The sequence below is a fragment of the Colius striatus genome, chromosome Z (genome assembly GCF_028858725.1).
Source record: "Colius striatus isolate bColStr4 chromosome Z, bColStr4.1.hap1, whole genome shotgun sequence".
NCBI classification, from domain to species: Eukaryota; Metazoa; Chordata; class Aves; order Coliiformes; family Coliidae; genus Colius; species Colius striatus.
The window spans coordinates 48,673,005-48,690,731 of record NC_084790.1 but is presented as its reverse complement, the minus strand read 5'-3'; the positions used below and the strand labels follow the sequence as shown (position 1 = coordinate 48,690,731).

The following is a 17,727-nucleotide window of genomic DNA, read 5'->3' as shown; positions in this document are numbered from 1 at the left end:
TATTATAAGATGTAGAGAACTCTGGGTCAAAATGTGATGATGGGGAGATATAAAGACCAGATTCTGTTCTGAAACATCTTTCTTGCTTTGAGCATGTAAAGCCCAAAGTATGCAAAGTTGGATGTGACAAATGTGACTGGGAATCCTATTCTTGGAAATGAGTTGCAGTCTTTATCATAAAGAAAGCATATGCAGAACTAAAATACGTTTCCTGGCAAGCCATTCAGCTACTGTTTTCTAGACACATCAGGTAAAAAACAAGATATATCTTTAAATAGACTGAAGTTCTTGAGATGGTTTGAGTTGAGGATTAAAACAGAAAGAATGACAATTCAAATTAAAGACAAGATCTCACTGTTTATGAGGACACTGTTGGTGTTCAGGATGTTGCCTATGGATTTCTGAATGTTCAATTTTGGAGCAGAAAAAAGCCTGTAAAACCAGTGGTACAACCTTTCCAATGGAAAAAGATGCTTCCTTTAGTGTCTGAAGTTTTTCTGATGGCCCAGAGTACTAAAGTGAGTGATCCTTTTAATCTCTTTTTTAATATAATACTGTATCCTGTAGTGTCATGACCTGACTATAATTGAGCCCCAATAATTAATTGGCTGAAGTAATACTTCTGTTTCACAATTTGATAGGTACTAGAAGCTGCCTTTAATCAGTGGCCAGATTGGTCCACCTTTCCCTTAAAATCATTTGGAAGTTCTTTAAAATAATTTTCTACTGGCTTGGCAGGTGAGCTTCCATATTCACACTTAAAGACTTGAGGCTTTTTTCTGAATTTTAGTCCCTTCTGAGATTTCTCAGACAGCAATAGGGATGAGTTAAAGTGAATACTTGAACTGGAAAACAGTCAGGATTCACACGGTGGACTGAAAAATGACTTTGTATTCTATTTGAACAGCAACAGACTACTTAAAAGGATGGGAAAAAAAGCAATAGATATTAATATATATTGATAGGGAAAAGTAATAGAAATTTTTACAGTGAACTGTAGGTTCATTGCTTTGTTAATGACATCAGGTGGGAGTGATTATGGTCTTATAACCTGGTAGTAGCACAGTTGAGCCCCTGCTGAAACAAGGTGGTGTAGGTACATTCCCATCTGTCAAATAAAGCATTTCCAGCAATGGAAGATGTGTTAGTGTCAGTGCACATGTGAGGTTTCTTCTACACCTTTCTTCTGCATATTTCTAATGACCAAGAAAGATTAGTTCTAACTGGGGCAGTTACAGGGAGGCCTGCCACAATCATGCCAAGAGTGATGAGTCTATTTAACAAGAGGAGGTGAAGTTATTTTGAGACATTAAATGAAGGCTGAAATGACACAAAATTGCTTTCCACAAAAATGTTAGTGGGAGTAAATATTAGTCAAGAGCAGTGCTTGTTGCTGTTCATTAGTGGTACAAGAACAAATGATATTATCTGATTGTGAATACATTAGAAATATGGAAGAAGTTTCCTGGCAGTGAGGAAGGAGTGTCTGGGACAAAATTCCAGAGGAACAAACACAAAATTTTGTGTAAGCTTTTTGTTTTGACAGGGGTAGAATAAGAACAACAATAACAATATGGAAATTATTTGAAGAACTCAGTCTATGAAAGCAGTTAATTTTAGGTTTATCTGAAAGCATCCTGTGTTGGAAAGCTGAATTTGATGGCCTTTACATTTGTATTTCATATTTGGCTATTTTTCTGTTAATTTTGTCACCTACTGCTTTAATATGTGTGTTCACAGGTCTTGTCAGAGGCTGTTTCAACACATGATATCTTTATTAGCCATATGTGGGTTTACAGATTATCTATTGCTGCCTTAGAACTATTAAGAAACCTGAGTTCCTGCTTAAGTTCTTCACTTAGTATGAATAAGACAACAAAGACCATAAGGGCCAGAGATTGTAAATTATTTGCTTGAGGTTTTGCATGACAATGTCGCACTGCAGGAAATGGAACTCAGATTTTGTCAGTTCTAGTTCTTTATGCAACTGCAAAATGTTCTTTTACTGTAACTTCTCATATTCTTCATGTTTCTTTCACATCTTGCTCAGTCTGAGACCTACCAAGGATGCAGCAAATGACTAGTACAAATTAAGTAGCAACTTGTAACATTAAGAATGAACCACTCTTAAATTTTTAACTAAAGGTGCTGTGATTTTTCCAAAGAGTTAGGATACTGTTTTGAATTAGCACACATACATAGTATCTCTGTGACATAAATGGTTGAAATTAAAGGTCCCCATTTTTCTTTCTTGTGAGAGGTCAGTATGTAACTAGGAAATTTGTCTGAGAATTATGTGACAATATTAATTTCCTAGTTGTTGTTGCACCTGAAAATTTAATATTGTGGAATTGTGCACTGAAAACTAATCAGGTAGCTGGCAGCAACTGTCAGGCTTGCAGGGTGAAAATTAGATTGTCAGAGAGGTCCTTTGTCAGGTAGACATCAGTGCAGCTGAATGAAACACCGAGCTGCTATGACTCAATAAGCTGATATTTTTGAAGATGCTCCATTTGTATCTGTGTGCAGTCTTTATACAAGGTCTGTGAATTTAAATTTGGGAACAACAAAATTCACTCAAAATATGCCTTCATTATGCTATTTACTGTTCTGGTCATGGCAAGTTAATATGGATGCAGAGTAATAGAGTGGTATACAAGGCATTTTGGTGTCACATTGGACAGAAACACGTGAATTGCACATTTTTTATTTCAAGATTTGTGATACTTAAGAGCTTATTGAGCCTATCAGACTAATAATTGATACACAAAAAATGCATGTAGTAAATCTACACTATCGTAGAAGAAGTTTTAAAAATAGACATTATGAGAGTTGGTTTACAGTCTTTGGTCTATCAGTCTTATATGGAAAGAAGAATAATATACAGAACCATTTCCTTAGTGTTTAATTGAACTGTGAAATCACTGTCAATGGATAGTGATTCAGGTGCTAAAAGCATACTCTCTATAAAAAAAAAAAAGAGGACAAATTTATGAAGTAGAATTCAGCAAATCTCTTTTGAATAAAAGGCAGCACTGTGGCTTAAGCTGTGCTGCAAGTTATGCTAGAGGCTGGTGAAACCTTTCAGGGAGGTATCACTGCACTGCCTACTATATTTTGTCTTCCTTGATATTTGAGGTTAACTTTTGTCCAAAGCAAGATATTGAGTAAGATGAACCTTTGGTTTAATTCAGTACAGGTATCTTTCTGTTTTAGTCTAGTTAGATTTAAACATGAATAATGATAAATAAAACAGAGGAAGGACCCCTCTGGATATTAATTACAGATATGTTTTCATAACTTGAAGAAAAATTTATAATTACTTCCATCCAGTATCTGAGAGAAACTATCAGAGAGAGTTTCTTTGAGCATGTGGATAACTTAGATGTGGCCCTATCTCTTCTACATGTAGCTCTGAGACCTGCATGTCTTTTAACTATGTTGAGAGCCAGACAGGAGATAAGATCTCCTTACATGTCCCTATTTCTTAAACATGTTGTGAATGGCTAACTGTATTGAGCAGTTAGATCTTGTTGGTGTGAATAAAAGAGGATTATTTGAGTTTGCTTTTGCTATGTCTTATGTCACTTTGTCAAGCAAGTGGCATAAAACATGTGATAAAGTAGATGTATTTTGGTCTAGGTCTTTTATTCTCCCGTGAAGGACTGCAGAAACAATGAAACTCCTTAGTTTAGTTTTCAGTACAAGAGGATTAGGGCATTAGTAATGATTATGTTTCCACCACCTTTCACTTTTTCCCCTCAGTTCAGCTTTAATGACAGCTTTAACTAGTTTTCTAGGTGCTGTTAGCAAAACAACTTAAAGACTTTTTGGACTGAAAATAAGAAAATACTAATTTCAATACATGCCTTCAGAGAATCGAGTAGTAGAGAAAAAGAGTGGTAGACGTGTTTCACAATAGGCACTATATAACTTGTCACTTGCACAGTCACAAAACGTAATCCAATGCCACAGAATTTATTATGGCCATACAGAAAAAAATGTCAGAAATTAAAGATGTTAGTGTTTATCTGATCAAACCCTATCTTATCCTTTTGATGTGTTCAATTTTAATATGCTCCATTTAGTTTACCAGACTGTATATAGCTGTAATTGTAAATTCTGTGATTTTATTCTTGTCTTTATCCTGCAGTTGCGTGGTTTAGGTTTTGTTTAGTTTTTTTTTCCTCTTCTCATCTAGATGCAGAGCCTGAAAGGTGGTACAGAAGCCATAGCCCATTTGGACCAGTTAGAAGCTGATTATTACGATCTACAGCTTCAATTATATGAAGTACAGTTTGAGATCTTGAAATGTGAAGAGCTGCTGCTGACAGCACAACTTGAAAGCATAAGAAGACTGATGTCAGGTGCTTTATACATTTTAATTAAGATGTAATCTGCAGAAGATAGTTCTCTTCTTAAGGAGTCTAAAGCCTGTGGGAATGAAATGAGAACAGATTCTTTACCATGTGGAGAGCTGGATCTCCTAACATAAGTACTGTTAAATTAGAATTTGCACCTGTTCATAAGGCGGCTACATACGTATGCAGAAGTTTTGGTCTGGTTCTCATTCATTACCTGTGTTTGGAAAGAAGCATATAAGATACTGTGTACATTTTGGAAAACTATATTCAGGGAGGAAAAAAAGTCTTAATTACTGGACTTGTCTTATTAAAAATTTGTATTAGTATTATTCATTTCTTTGAAGTGATTTAACTAAATCAGAGTCGTTTCAGCTAAGCTTCGAAAATTGCTTTATTGCTGTCTCACTGATTTAGAGCAGTGATGAAAACCTCGTGTTTATAGAGCATACTGTACCATATGTTCTTATAAACTATGGAAATGGTACAAGTAAATCATACAGTATCTTTTAATCCAGTTCTCTTCTTTCGACCTTCCTATAGTTAATGTTTTTGTTCATGCAAGCTCTGTTTTACTTTTTAGTGTGTAGGGCTTGCATAGCAAATTCTGTTACGGATAGAAAAGTAATTTAAGAAGAGGGATTTGAAGCTGGATCATTCAAAACTGTATGTTGCTTGTGGAAAAAAGAGAAAACATAAGTATCGTGGGTTCTTCTCACTGTATGTGAATCTTCTTCTCCTAGGCTTGTCATGGCAACAGTTGTAACTGCATGTGTACAAGATGAGGACTGAAAACTCTGTAAATTACTTACGTAAATGTGCCAGCTTTGTCTGGGTGCATCTGTGGAGAGCTAGTTAGTGCTTTAGAGAGAAACAATTTTTGTACTTGGGAAATCAGATGTTTAATTTTGTTACTCAAGACATGGTACTGCTTGCTTATCTGCCTACTGAAAGAAGTCCTTTGAACAGGAGGCTAAGGAGTGCTAGTTTTACAGCTGGAATTGATCTAAAAGGGCTTTTCCAACCTAAACAATTCTAACATACTGAAACCTGAGGGTCCTTAGAGATTAAGCCTGCTGTGAACACATCGTAAGTCATCATGACTTGTCACTAGTGTTTTCACCACAAATCTAAAAGAAACCACACAGTGTGACCCATAATAAAGCAAGACCCCAGTCAGCTTATCAACCAACTCATTCCCCCATGGCAGCAAAATAGTTCACTGTTCTGATTTGCTTTGCTGTTTTAAATTTGTAAAGTATTTTAAAATAATAAAAAAGATTTTATTTTTCAGGATTTTTTCCCCTATTAAAGACAACTGTCTGTGTTATAAGGAATTACCATTTTTTACTGTTTTCTAGCAGCTCTCAGTTAATATCCTATAGGGCAGAAAATTAAAAGAATAGTATTTCAAAGGATGAAATTACCTCTTTAGACTTTTCTTAGATGAAGGTGATAGAAAAATTAACATGGAGAATCACAGAATGTGACACTGAAGTGTCTACTCTTCTTCCAAGACTGTTCAGCAGCAAATCTGAGTGAGGGCATCTAAAACATGTAGTGATCTTTCTTTGTGTGTTGTTTCCTATGCTGTCAAAGAGAAAATAATGGTTTGTTGCATCTCTGTAATGCTTCATTTTTAAAGTGTACTTAAAAGGCTTTTAATTGTACACCTCTGTTTGATTTGAAATACATGTGTCTTAGTGACTTGTAGGTACTGTTGCTATTCTTTAATCTTTGACTGTATTAGCTTTACAGAGATATTTCAGAGAGTTTTGGATTTGAAAGACATGAAGTCTCAGCAGATTTTTTGGAGAGCATTATTTGATTTGACTGCAAGTTGGTTGTAAGCTAGAAGTAAAACATTTTCTTTTGCAAATTCAGCACATTGGATCTGAGAAGTATCAAATTATAATAGATTGCGATATTTTAAACAACAGTAGTAGTTTTTTACTGTCATTAAGCCAATACTTGCACAACATGTGAGTTTATTAGGGTAGAATTTTAAAGGGTATTATCCTATCCATACAAATTCTTCTTTTGTCTTTGTAAGATGGGTTTGTGGTAGATGCACTTAGAAGTTTTGTCTTTAACTCTGCATAGAAGTGTACTGAAACAAAATTTGCATATAAATTCTCCTGTTTTCCAAGTACATGCCAAAATATGATTCTTGTTAGCCATAAGCCTTATTTTTACTCAGTGATGGCTCAAACTGGATTCTAGTGATTTGTCAGTTTTATGTATGGATCAAACTTTGGTGGTTGATTTTTTGGGTTTTGGCTTTTTTTTGGTTTTTTTTTTTTTTAATTGAGCAATGATATGAAGAATCTAATAGGCATGTTTTAATTAGTTTTTGTTTGAAGGTTAATGTAGCACTTTCCTTTTCTTCTGCCATGTCTTTTGCTGAGCTTAAATTAGCATAATAAACAGAATTTTGATTGCTGTGGAGACTGTACACAGAAATGAGTGACAACAGTTTTTAAAGTGGACAGTCTACTGAAGAAAACACTGCCTCTCTCCACAAATAATCTAGTAGCAGAAGTAGGAGGCAGCTACGGTCTTGCTGAAAGTAGTTAGTGAAGTTAAAATAAGGAGGTTTGGTGGTGCTGCAGTGTAGAAACTTAACAGTCATGCCAGCTGTATCTGCCTGTTAGAGCCAGCAGTAATGCATATGGTGTATTACAAAAGTATCCTACTTGGTATGCTGGTGAAATAAAGGAGCAAGAGGCCTTTCCTGCTTCTTCATCCCAACATTCTGCGAAGATTCATAATCATCATTCTTTCCTTCTTGGCCTGAGATGAGAAGGCAGCATTCAAAGATGAGCTCAATGTTATACTGAATGCTTCACTTGGAAGGCTAAAATTATGAGTGTTGACAAAACTACTAGTAATGACCTCCTTTTGAGGCTTGTAATGTTTTGAAGGTTACCCTCCCTCTGTAGCCTCTTAGCAGAAGCAGTGAGTGGAAGGCCGAAAACCTTTTAAGAGAGGATATTCGATGTTTTGTTGTCTAATTCCACTTTTGTGAAATTAGTAGTCCATTGTGGCAGAAGAGTTTCATGCCAAAGACTTCATAGTCTGTATAACCTGAATTTCATAGTGAAGACCAGAGGATTACTGCACATTGTGAGTCCCTTGTGTTAGTTAAGAGACCTGAAGACGTGCGTAGACATAGTGACTGAGTTTAGCTACAGACTCAAACATACATTTACAGTTGTATTTGTTTTTGTAATACTCTGAGCTTACTTGAATACCAGTCTGTGCTTCATTGGTATTGATTTCTGTACTTCATATAAACTTCAAAGCCCTACAGTGCTTTGTTGCTTAGTGCTGCTGACTTTTTGGTTTTTGATAGTCCTCTTGAAAAACTGTACCATTCTTCTGCATTAAGCCTTGCAACTCAGTGAGAGGGTTGTTGTGGAATGAAACGAAGTGTTAATCAAGTACAAACTATTGATTTGACTTGTTCTTTGCTTACATTTTTAAAACAGAGAAGAGAGATGAAGTAGTATATTATGACACTTACGAAAGTATGGAAGCCATGCTTGAAAAGGAAGATACAGCAACATCTATACACTTGCAAAAAGAGGAGCTGCAAAAGTTACAACAAAAAATCCGCCAGCTCGAAGCAAGGCGTGGACGTATTTCAGCCAAGAAAGCCTACCTCAGAAATAAGAAGGTATTATTAAATTCTGAATTTTGAGCATCATTAGAAAATATCATAAAACTTCAAAACATTTAATTTCAGATGCAACTGCCAAGTCTCCTAGAATTTGTTGGATTATGTTTACTACTAACAGTTGTTTTGCAGAGTACCAAGTACAATAGCATGTATTATTAAATTTATATATTTAACATTCAGTTTACCTTTTAGGTTTGATTCAGTTTACCTTTTAGGTTTAAAAAAACCTTAAATTGCTTTGAAGTCAACACATAAACTTATTTCTATTAACTAGTCAGAATACTTTCAAGTGGAAAGTACATGCTTGAAAGCATGTTGTTACAGAGAGTAGTATTATGTATACTTGGAAAAGAGAGTTTTCCAGACATGTTTTCTCAGAGAGTTCTGTTTTCATTCCCTTGCCTCATATTTTAAAATCTATGTCATTGATACTCTATATTCAGCAGTATATAGGAAACCTAGTATATCTTCTTGATTTGTAAAACTAGGTGTGCTTTTTAGGGCCACTTCTCTTTATCATGTGTTTCATGATTGGGATATTGTGCTGAAAATTGTTTTAATATAGCTAGTGTTTTGACATTGTGTGTCAAATGTATGTGAATATGTTCATTGGTTTTTTTCCAGAATTACTTGTCTGTTGTTCCCTAGCAGTTTATGGTTACATCAGTGTGCATTATTAATGAGTGAGATAGCTGATGCAAGTAGAACAGATCAAAATTTTGAGAGAGCATTGTAGTACTTGCTATAAAATAAGTTTCCACCACATACTGTGTACTATAAGGCTATGCAGAAGTCTCACTCACTTGAGACCAACTCATTCTAGATTGGGATCAGGGATTGTTGTGGTTGTATGTTCCCAGTCATGCCCCTTGTTGTGGGAGATGACCCATTTATATAAACTGTTCTAGTAGATTGAAGGTAAAGCCTTATGCTCATTGACGTAGGCTGCATTATAATAGTTAATGCTATTTTCTTTTGAATTTGAAAAGATGGTGCTGACATCGTAGAGTAGACAAACATGTTTAAAAACCAGCCTGGTTGCTGTTCCTTACTTAACATATGGGAGTTATCAAGTCAAGAGGCAACCCTGAAGCAGGAGTAGAGATTTTTTTTTAGCATGCCTTTTCTTGTGTTAAAGATTATGCTAGAAATAAAGTGCCTTGTTTCAACTGAAGGAATTAGTTCTTGGTTGTATCATTATTTGCAGCATGCCTACTTGTGCATGGGGACACAATGGAGAGTTGTATATGTTAGTATTGCTTGTCTGGGCCTGCCTGTGGTATATGCTCAACATTGTGCTGGAAAAATGAGGCTACACTGCTCTCAGGAACTGAGGTAGTGTCTCTGTGTAGAGTTTCATCACAGGACATCGCAGCATGACTTACCACAATTGTCTGAGAACTAGTTCTAGTACTCTACTGATTTCATTGCCCAGTGTAGCATTATTTGCAGTTGAGTGCTGCAGTGAGATACTTAGCTTTTCAGCCTCTAAAGAAATTAGAGATCAAAATAACATCTATTTAAACTTGCGTGGGGAAATCAAAAGGTTTTAGTTGAGCAAAAAGAATAGGCAGAATCTGTTTTGTGCTATTTTGGAGCACCCATTGGTTAGAAAAGAGCGTGACTATTTTGAGAGTATCTTAAAACAGACCTGTAAACAAGCATTCTGTTTAGATGAGGTTGAGGTTTTGGTGGGCCCTTTTCCTGTTCCCTTTCCCCTTCCCCTTTCCAGTTCTGTACTTGAAAACGAAAAGCAAGCTGTGCATTAAGAGATGCATGTCACAGTTTTGTGATATATTTAGAAATTACAGTCCTTTTTCATCATTAGGCTTTTGGTTTCCTTTAGGAGAACATCTCCCTTCTAGCAGCAGATACCATAATTAAGAAAACAGTAGGAAATTACTCTCCATCATAAAATTTGTTTTTCAGAGGAGATAATTTCATCACCCCAGGTATTTGAAAGTCTTCTCTTTTGAGATAATGCAGTGAAAGGGAATCAGTTACTTTGTGCAGAATAAGACTATATGTAGTGTAAACTTCTGTGACTATAGACTCTTAATTTTGTTCTTCAGGAATTCCTTTTCTGTTTTTGCAGTTGATGCTTTTATTTTTTAATAATGTCAATTAATATATAAAGCCTTTATTTAGAAACTTTTGTTAAAGGTTTGTGAGAAGTCTCATTCAGTTTTTATTCTGAATAAATGAGCCAGCATTTGTGGCATTGCAGTCATTGATGTCCTTTCACCATACTACTTTGAGTAGAAACTCTTTATTCTCGCCTTTTTTTTTAATATATACAAGCCTATTTGCATTTCTTAAGCAATCATTTCCCAATGCTCCTTTGTGTTGATGACAGTGAGTTAGTTATTCAAAAAGAAGGCTTCAGTAAGCAGTCCTGCTATTTGCCTTATTTCTTGGGAGCTAGTTACTGATTTTTCATGCAGCATTTCACTATTGTTATCCCAGTCTACCCCCTGCTGGCTGCACAGTAGTATTAGTTAGGTTGTCCTGTGGAACAAGTAGCTTTTGCATTATACAGCTAGATTTGTAACAAAGAGTCAAGATAAAAAAAGCAGTGTAGAAAGCATCTAGAAAAACATCTTTGGAAAAATAGAGCTATGAAGAAATGAGATTATTTTACATACAGGAAAAGATTCCTTATGTGTAGTCTCAGAGAAGCAACTGATTGGTGAACCTCTTTGGAGTATGTTATAATGTGTGCTTTAATCTGAGAAGCATCCTCACATGTTCTTGAGGCCATTTAATAGAACATCTGTGCTGCTTCGTAAGCCCACAGTTTAAAGCATAGCCCATACCAAAATAAGTGTTCCAAAGATGCAGTGACAGGTGACATAGAGTTATTATGTATGTGTCATTGTCATAATTATTAAAATTATTATATAATAGGGGCATAACTATGCTTGTAGTAAAATATAGTTTCTGTCACTGAAGGGTGAAAGAGCCCTGGCACAGGCTGCCCAGGGAGATTGTGTACTCTCCTTCTGTGGAGGTTTTCCAAACCTGCCTGGATGTATACCTGTGTGACCCAATCTAGGTGGACGTGCTTGAGAAGGGGAGCCAGGCTAGACGATCTTTAGAGGTCTCTTCCAAGCCCTACCATTCTGTGATTCTGTATTCCTGCTTGTACACGTAATTATGATATTTTCTTTTTGTTGATAGAGTTTGTTGGTTTATGTCAAGCTTGTCATCTGCCATAATCGCCCAGATAACTTTATTTAATACTGCCACATGACTTGATTTTATATTCATCTTTTTAGTTAGTCTTGTAATACAAGTAGAACCCTGCATTTGTCACTGTGAAATTGCAACCTTCATTTTTGTTGAAGACCATTTTTGTTATTGGTTCAAATGATTCAGATTTCTAATCCTGTGCTGCAACATGCTTTCACCTCCTCCTGGTCTTTTTATTATTACAAGTCACAGAGATCTAATTACATTGAAGTAGGCTGTTTATTAGTACAAAGGCAGCATCAAATATGTTTTGGTCTGGTTTATCCTCTTTCCAGCTTAAAATATCTTCTGTTATTGCTCTTAATCAGAAAGATTTAAATACTGATGCTAACAAGAAAATGTTTCATAAAAGTATGCACCCCTGAGGATTTGAGACGTGTCAAAATATGCAAACTTAACCCAAGATACATTTCCTTGTTATTTGGTAATACTTTCGATATTTCATAACATACATTCCTCATTATTTTAGAGGACTTTAAACACATAAATAGAAAGCAAACTACAAAGGTAAATCAGTAGTAGTATTACAAAGTCTTTTGAAATCTCTAGTAATAGTTTGAAGCTACTGAGATACAGAAATGAAGTAGTTTGTACTTCCATAGTTACAAATTAAGTGGATTAACTTTTCCAGCTGCAGTAAACCTTTTTCATCAGGAAAAAGTAGTCCACAAACAAACATAAAACCCAGCAGTGTTTAGTTTTTTAATTCATATATATATATACATATATATATATGTATATGTATACACAACACATATATACACACACACATAACTCCGATGAAGCCTGGACAGTATTTCCACAGAAATGTAATGCCTTCATCAACTCCCTTCATATGGTAGCAACACTAATGGTCTTAAAATTTAGAACCATTGAAGACAGCACTGTTTTTCTGTTCTGTTCGGGAACAATGACTACCTTCGTATGTGATCTTAGACATTAAGTATATCTATAGCTTATAGGAGAACATAAGTTTTTATGTATTTCCAAGTGTTGAAAATTGTCAACTTTGTCAATCCCTCCTCACCTTGTGTTTTTCTTTCTGCCACTACTGTAGTATCTTGCTTGATGGCTAACTCCATCAGCTGCCCCAAGAAATACTTTCAATGGCAAAGTTCCTTTCTGGCTTCACCCAGTAAGTCAAGCTAAATGATGCCTGGGAAGCCCATTGCTTTGCTGTTCTAGCTGCAGCCACTCTCCAAAGCGCTTCCTAACATTGTACACTTTGAGACAACTATTTTTTCATTTGTTTCTGAATACATATCCGACTTTGTTCTAGTTCTATGTGGTGCTTGTACAAGGCTTGATTTCATTGCTTGTACTGTCTCATTTTGTGGCCCTCAGTATTGTGTGAACTTGTCTGTTTCATCCCTATTCTACTTTCCTGCACATGCCTTTTCTTTGTAACTGATACAATTAAGTTCTTTTTAGGTTACCTACCTCAAGTTTGAGTGTCAATCTTTTTTTTTTTTGTCATTATTGTAACACGGCTTGTTTTTTTTTACCTATTCTTGTTGGCAAGAAATATAATAAATGCTAGTTCTTAATCCAGACATTGTAAACTCAATATGGTAATAGAACATGCCTTTGCATGTATAAAATAGCAACAACTTTATTAATGTTTATACTTGCAGATTGTACATGCAAAAGATGAACTGACACTTGCAAATGGGAAGCAGTCTAGTTGCATAAATGTAAACATGTAATATATTTGAGAACTAGCATATATACAAATCCATGGAGTTACACAAGGGTTTTATGAAGTATTTGACAAATCTGTATTTGTTTGCCTTTTTTGTACCAGTATTGTATAACAGACTTTTCAAGCAGCTGTTTCTTGTGTGTATTCTTCTGACAGTTAACAGTAACAAGTTTGGACTTATCTGTCTTGGTTTTGTTTCCATTTTGTGGGTTTGTTGTAAGTTAATTTGTCTGAGATAGAGTTAGAAAAGTAAAAATTACAAAACCTTAGTGATATTTGCTAAATATGACATTAAATTGTAATTGATAAATTGTTTTTATAGATAACATCTTATGTCTCTACAGGAGATCTGTATTGCAAAGCATAATGAAAAGATACAACAGCGTCATCAGAGTGAAGAGGAACACAAAATGCACCATACTGTTCAGCTAGTAAGTTTGAGTTCACTGCTGTTGAGTTTAGCCTTTAGTCATGTCTTGCATTCCTCATTATTCGTTAATTAGAAGAGTATTCAGAGTGCTGGCTATTTTAAAAAGATGCCATGTGTCCCTGACCTTTGCACTGTGGATTTCTGTATTACATTGTGCTATTAATGAGGAGTATATAGCTGTGTTAGGATGACATTGAACCCAAGCAAATAAAAATTCTTTAATGCTAGGTTCACAGTCTTAAGTGGTTACTGCTAGGGTTATGCTGTGCGCACTTTGTTAGCACAAGCACATATATGATTCCAGATGTCTCAGAGTACAGCATCAGATATGCTAAGGTGAGTAAGGTGAGAAACCATACACATTTTATTCTTGAATCTTAAACTTGTCCATTATTTTCCTTTTTTCTACAAAAGGAACCACTTGAATTCTAGTGTATAAAGAGTCCTTGCTTCGTGATAGTGTGCAGTCATATCACAGAGAATAGACTAGCTAGTCTAACTCTTGTGCTGAACATAATACACTTTATCTTAAAGTATATTCAGATTCTGGGCTAGGTCTTGGGAGCTGTTATAGTATCAATATTTCATAATCAGTATTTAATAGTGACTGACAGGGGTGCATTGAAATTCAGGTCTCTTCAGGCTTCAGTTAAGTTAATGAAAGTGATTCTGTTTCATCCTCATAAATTTTTAACATTGATATATTTGTCGAGGAAGTTAGCTGCATAATTTATTTTATGAAAAGGCTACTTGTGAAAGGCAGAATATATCGTCATACTCTTTCAGAGGAAAAAAATCCCCAGTTTTTACAGTAAGACAAAAGAATTTGCTATGTGTATTGTAGTCCATTTATCATTCTTAAAAACAGGACTTGGCAAACCTAAGGACTTTCTTGTCTCAAACGCTACAGGGCCTTTTCATTATTTATTTCATGGAGTTGCCTGCTTGCATTATATAAAGACATTTATATTTTTTGGTCTTTTTCTGGCTATTTTTTGGCCTTTTTTCTGTTAATAACGGGACTGAAAATTTTTACTATTATTGCAAAATAAGTTTTCAGCCACTCGTTTTCATAAAGAATTTTGAAAAGATAACCTCAAGGATGTCCAAACCCAAAATCAAATGAGAATTGCCACTTCACTATTTTGATTTAAAAATGACAAAAAGTCAAACCAAAACAAACACAAAACCTCCTTGAGTTTCAGACTGCTTCAGGAAAGGTTTGATCTGATGAGGTATGTAACATGCAGGTGTGGTGGTAAAACTATCCTGGTTTCTTGCTATAGTCCTTTCTTTATGCTTCTGTTTTAACTGTCCCCTTTCCCTTTCCTTTTCCTTCTCCCACATGCTTCTATTCCTCTTCACGTTTTCTTGTTTCCTGTCCTTACTATTTTTCAGACATTTCTTTTCCCTGTTGCAACTATCCTTACTTCCAAATTACAGAAGTTGGCTCTGCAATGCTACAGGCTTGGGGAAAAGTGGCTAGAAAACTGTCTGGTGGAAAAGGACCTGGGAGTGTTGGTCAACAGCTGCCTGAACTTGAGCCAGCGGTGTGCTCAGGTGGCCAAGAAGGCCAACGGCATCCTGGCTTGTATCAGGAGCTGTATGACTAGCAGGTCCAAGGAGATAATTGTCCCCTTGTACTCAGTACTGATGAGGCCACACCTCAAATACTGTGTTCGGTGTTGGGCCCCTCACTATAAGAGGGATATTGAAGTGCTGGAATGTATCCAGAGACAGGCAGTGAAGCTGGTGAAGGGTCTGGGGAACAAGTCTGATGAGGAGCAGCTGAGGGAACTGAGTGTTCAGCCTGGAGGAGAGAAGGCTGAGAAGAGACATGGTCACTCTCTGGAACTACTAGAAAGGAGGTTATAGCAATGTGAGGGTCAGCCTCTTTTCCCAGGTAACAAGTGATAGGACAAAAGGAAGTGGCCTTCAGTTGTATCAGGAGAGATTTAGGTTGGGGATTAGGAAGAACTATTCACATAGAACGTTGTTAGATACTGGAATGGTCTGCCCAGGAAGGTAGTTGGATCCCTATCACCAGAGATACTTAACAGCTTTGTGGATGAGGACCTGAGTGGCATGGCTTGGTGGTGGGCTTGTCAGTGTTAAGGTGGTGCTTGGACTTGATTATCTTAAAGGTCTTTTCCAACTAAAACTATTTTATGATTTACAAAGGACACCAGGCCAGTAGTTGACTTATGAAAATGGCAGGTAGGCATATACTGCTTTCATGTTGATAGAATGACATAAGAAGTTCAAACAAGTGATCGGAATTTTTATTTACAATGATGAAGATGAACTTTTAAAAGTATCACTAAATTATGTGAGCCATTTCAGAAAGCTGCAGTTTCTGCTTAGGGCTTTTTCTTTGAAGTCACTTGTTCCATCACTTTTCCTTCTAACTTCTGACTTTTTCCATCTTGTAACTAGCATCCATTTTCAATAAATTTGACTGAAGAGTAGTGTTTTGTTTCAAAGATGCACTAACTTTGCTGAAGTTTTGTGAAAATTAATGACTAGTTAAAGGAGGTGGATCCAAGTGTGTGTTCAATGAGGTAAGATCTCTAAATGAGGAAAAATTGAAACTATCTTGGCTGCAAGGAAGAGCTTCCAACCTTTGTTGCATTAAGATTACAGAAAATCAAGATGGATTAAATAATGACAGCGTTTGTTAATTACATACAGAACTGTCACTTACTGTTGTAAATTATAATGAAATTATTTGCTCAGCATTGGATTCAAAACTTTGCAATGAGTTCTGTGATTTCTTGCAGTATGAAGATACTAATATGACTTGTTTTAAATGGGCTGCCTTGCAATTTGGACTGGTGTTTTGTTCTTGGAATGAGAGAAAATAGGTGGTGGTTTGCTGTCTGGTTAATTAATACCACTTTTAAGGGGCTTTTTTCAGCATAATATTGTTGTATCTATAGTTAATTATAATTTTTTAAGGTAAAAAGTCTTCAAGTGTTCCAATTCCAAACTGAAATATTTATTTGAGATTATAAAACGTGAAATGCATTATACTTTTTAAGGAGAAGACAAAGACCAAATTTTAAAGTTGACAAATGTGGTTAAGAAGTCTTAAAAAACAGTAGAAAAGATATTTTTAATTCATTTTTAAATGTAACTAAACTAACATTGGATGTAATATTTACATGTTTTTCATGTATTTTCTCAGAAGCGAGATCAGTTACAAGATGAAGAGGAACGAAAAAGCTCCTGGGTTAGTCAGGAACGACAGAAAACACTAGACAGACTTCGCACATTTAAACAGGTAAGGGAAGAGTTTCTTTTACACCAGCTTCCTTTGCAAAATAAATTTTCATTCAGTACAAGACTACGCTGTGCTATTAGCTCTTCTGAAGTTGTGCAGTTGAGTGTTGTTTGGAAAATTTACAACAAAATGTGGCATTAGTGGTAAGGAATTCCTCTGCCCATTGCATTCCCGCTGCTGCAATAACTTTCTGTTCACTCTTACATCTACACCTTGTGACAAGACATTTAGGAAATGTTTCTAAAATAATTATAATCTAGACTGCATTTCCCACAAAGAGCATTGCCATCTGACATAACCTGACTACCACTGATTGTTAGAACACCTGCTAATACTTGCCTCTTCTTATTGCAGTATGTCAGAAAAGGGACAGAAGATGGAATAAAAGAGAGGGAATATGGAAGAGTGAAAGTGCCAGAAAACAGACTGTATTAACTGGCAAGGGCTCTTTTTTTTTTTTTTTTGCTGAATACATTAAAAATACAGATATAAGAAGTTTCTTTACTGGAGGGCTGTTTTTTGCAGCAATACACTCTTCATACCCTGTATTGCTTGCAAGGCTTTTGATTGCATAGCTTGTGTAAATTAAAGGAAATTTACTTAGTTTAACCAGCAACTGTTAATTAACTGACTTTATGTATGAGCAGGTGTATATTGCGATCTCTATTGCTTTAGACTTACTACAATTGTGTAAAATGTATCAGACTCATTTTTCAGAAGCAGTATATATTTTTGAATAAAAATGACTATGAATGAAACTAATACAAAAAGACAGATATTGAGGCAACAGGTTTAAGAACTAATGTGAAAATACTTAAGAAAATCTCAGTGTTTGATGTTTTCAGGAGATACCTTTTTAAGCTGTATGATTCATGTCTAGGACCAGTGTATTAGGTTAGAGAAGACTTTGGTCAAAGACTCCCTCGGCAGCAGTTTTAGCAAAGGAAAGCAGGAGGGAACTTTGAATTTAATTTCCAGAAGAAATAGTTTTGAATGTACAGTCTGGTTCTGAGCAAA

At 35.6% G+C, this 17,727-nt stretch overlaps 1 protein-coding gene across 1 annotated transcript in view; it reads left to right on the top strand.

Moving 5' to 3' along the window:
• The window catches only part of JMY (junction mediating and regulatory protein, p53 cofactor), a 61,503-nt gene that overhangs the window by 32,214 nt on the left and 11,562 nt on the right, over nucleotides 1-17,727 (top strand). Inside the window, exons 5-8 of the mRNA XM_010205737.2 lie at nucleotides 4,202-4,367; nucleotides 7,853-8,040; nucleotides 13,342-13,428; nucleotides 16,615-16,710. Of these exons, the coding sequence (XP_010204039.2) occupies nucleotides 4,202-4,367; nucleotides 7,853-8,040; nucleotides 13,342-13,428; nucleotides 16,615-16,710 (537 nt within the window). The remainder of the gene's footprint in view (nucleotides 1-4,201; nucleotides 4,368-7,852; nucleotides 8,041-13,341; nucleotides 13,429-16,614; nucleotides 16,711-17,727) is intronic.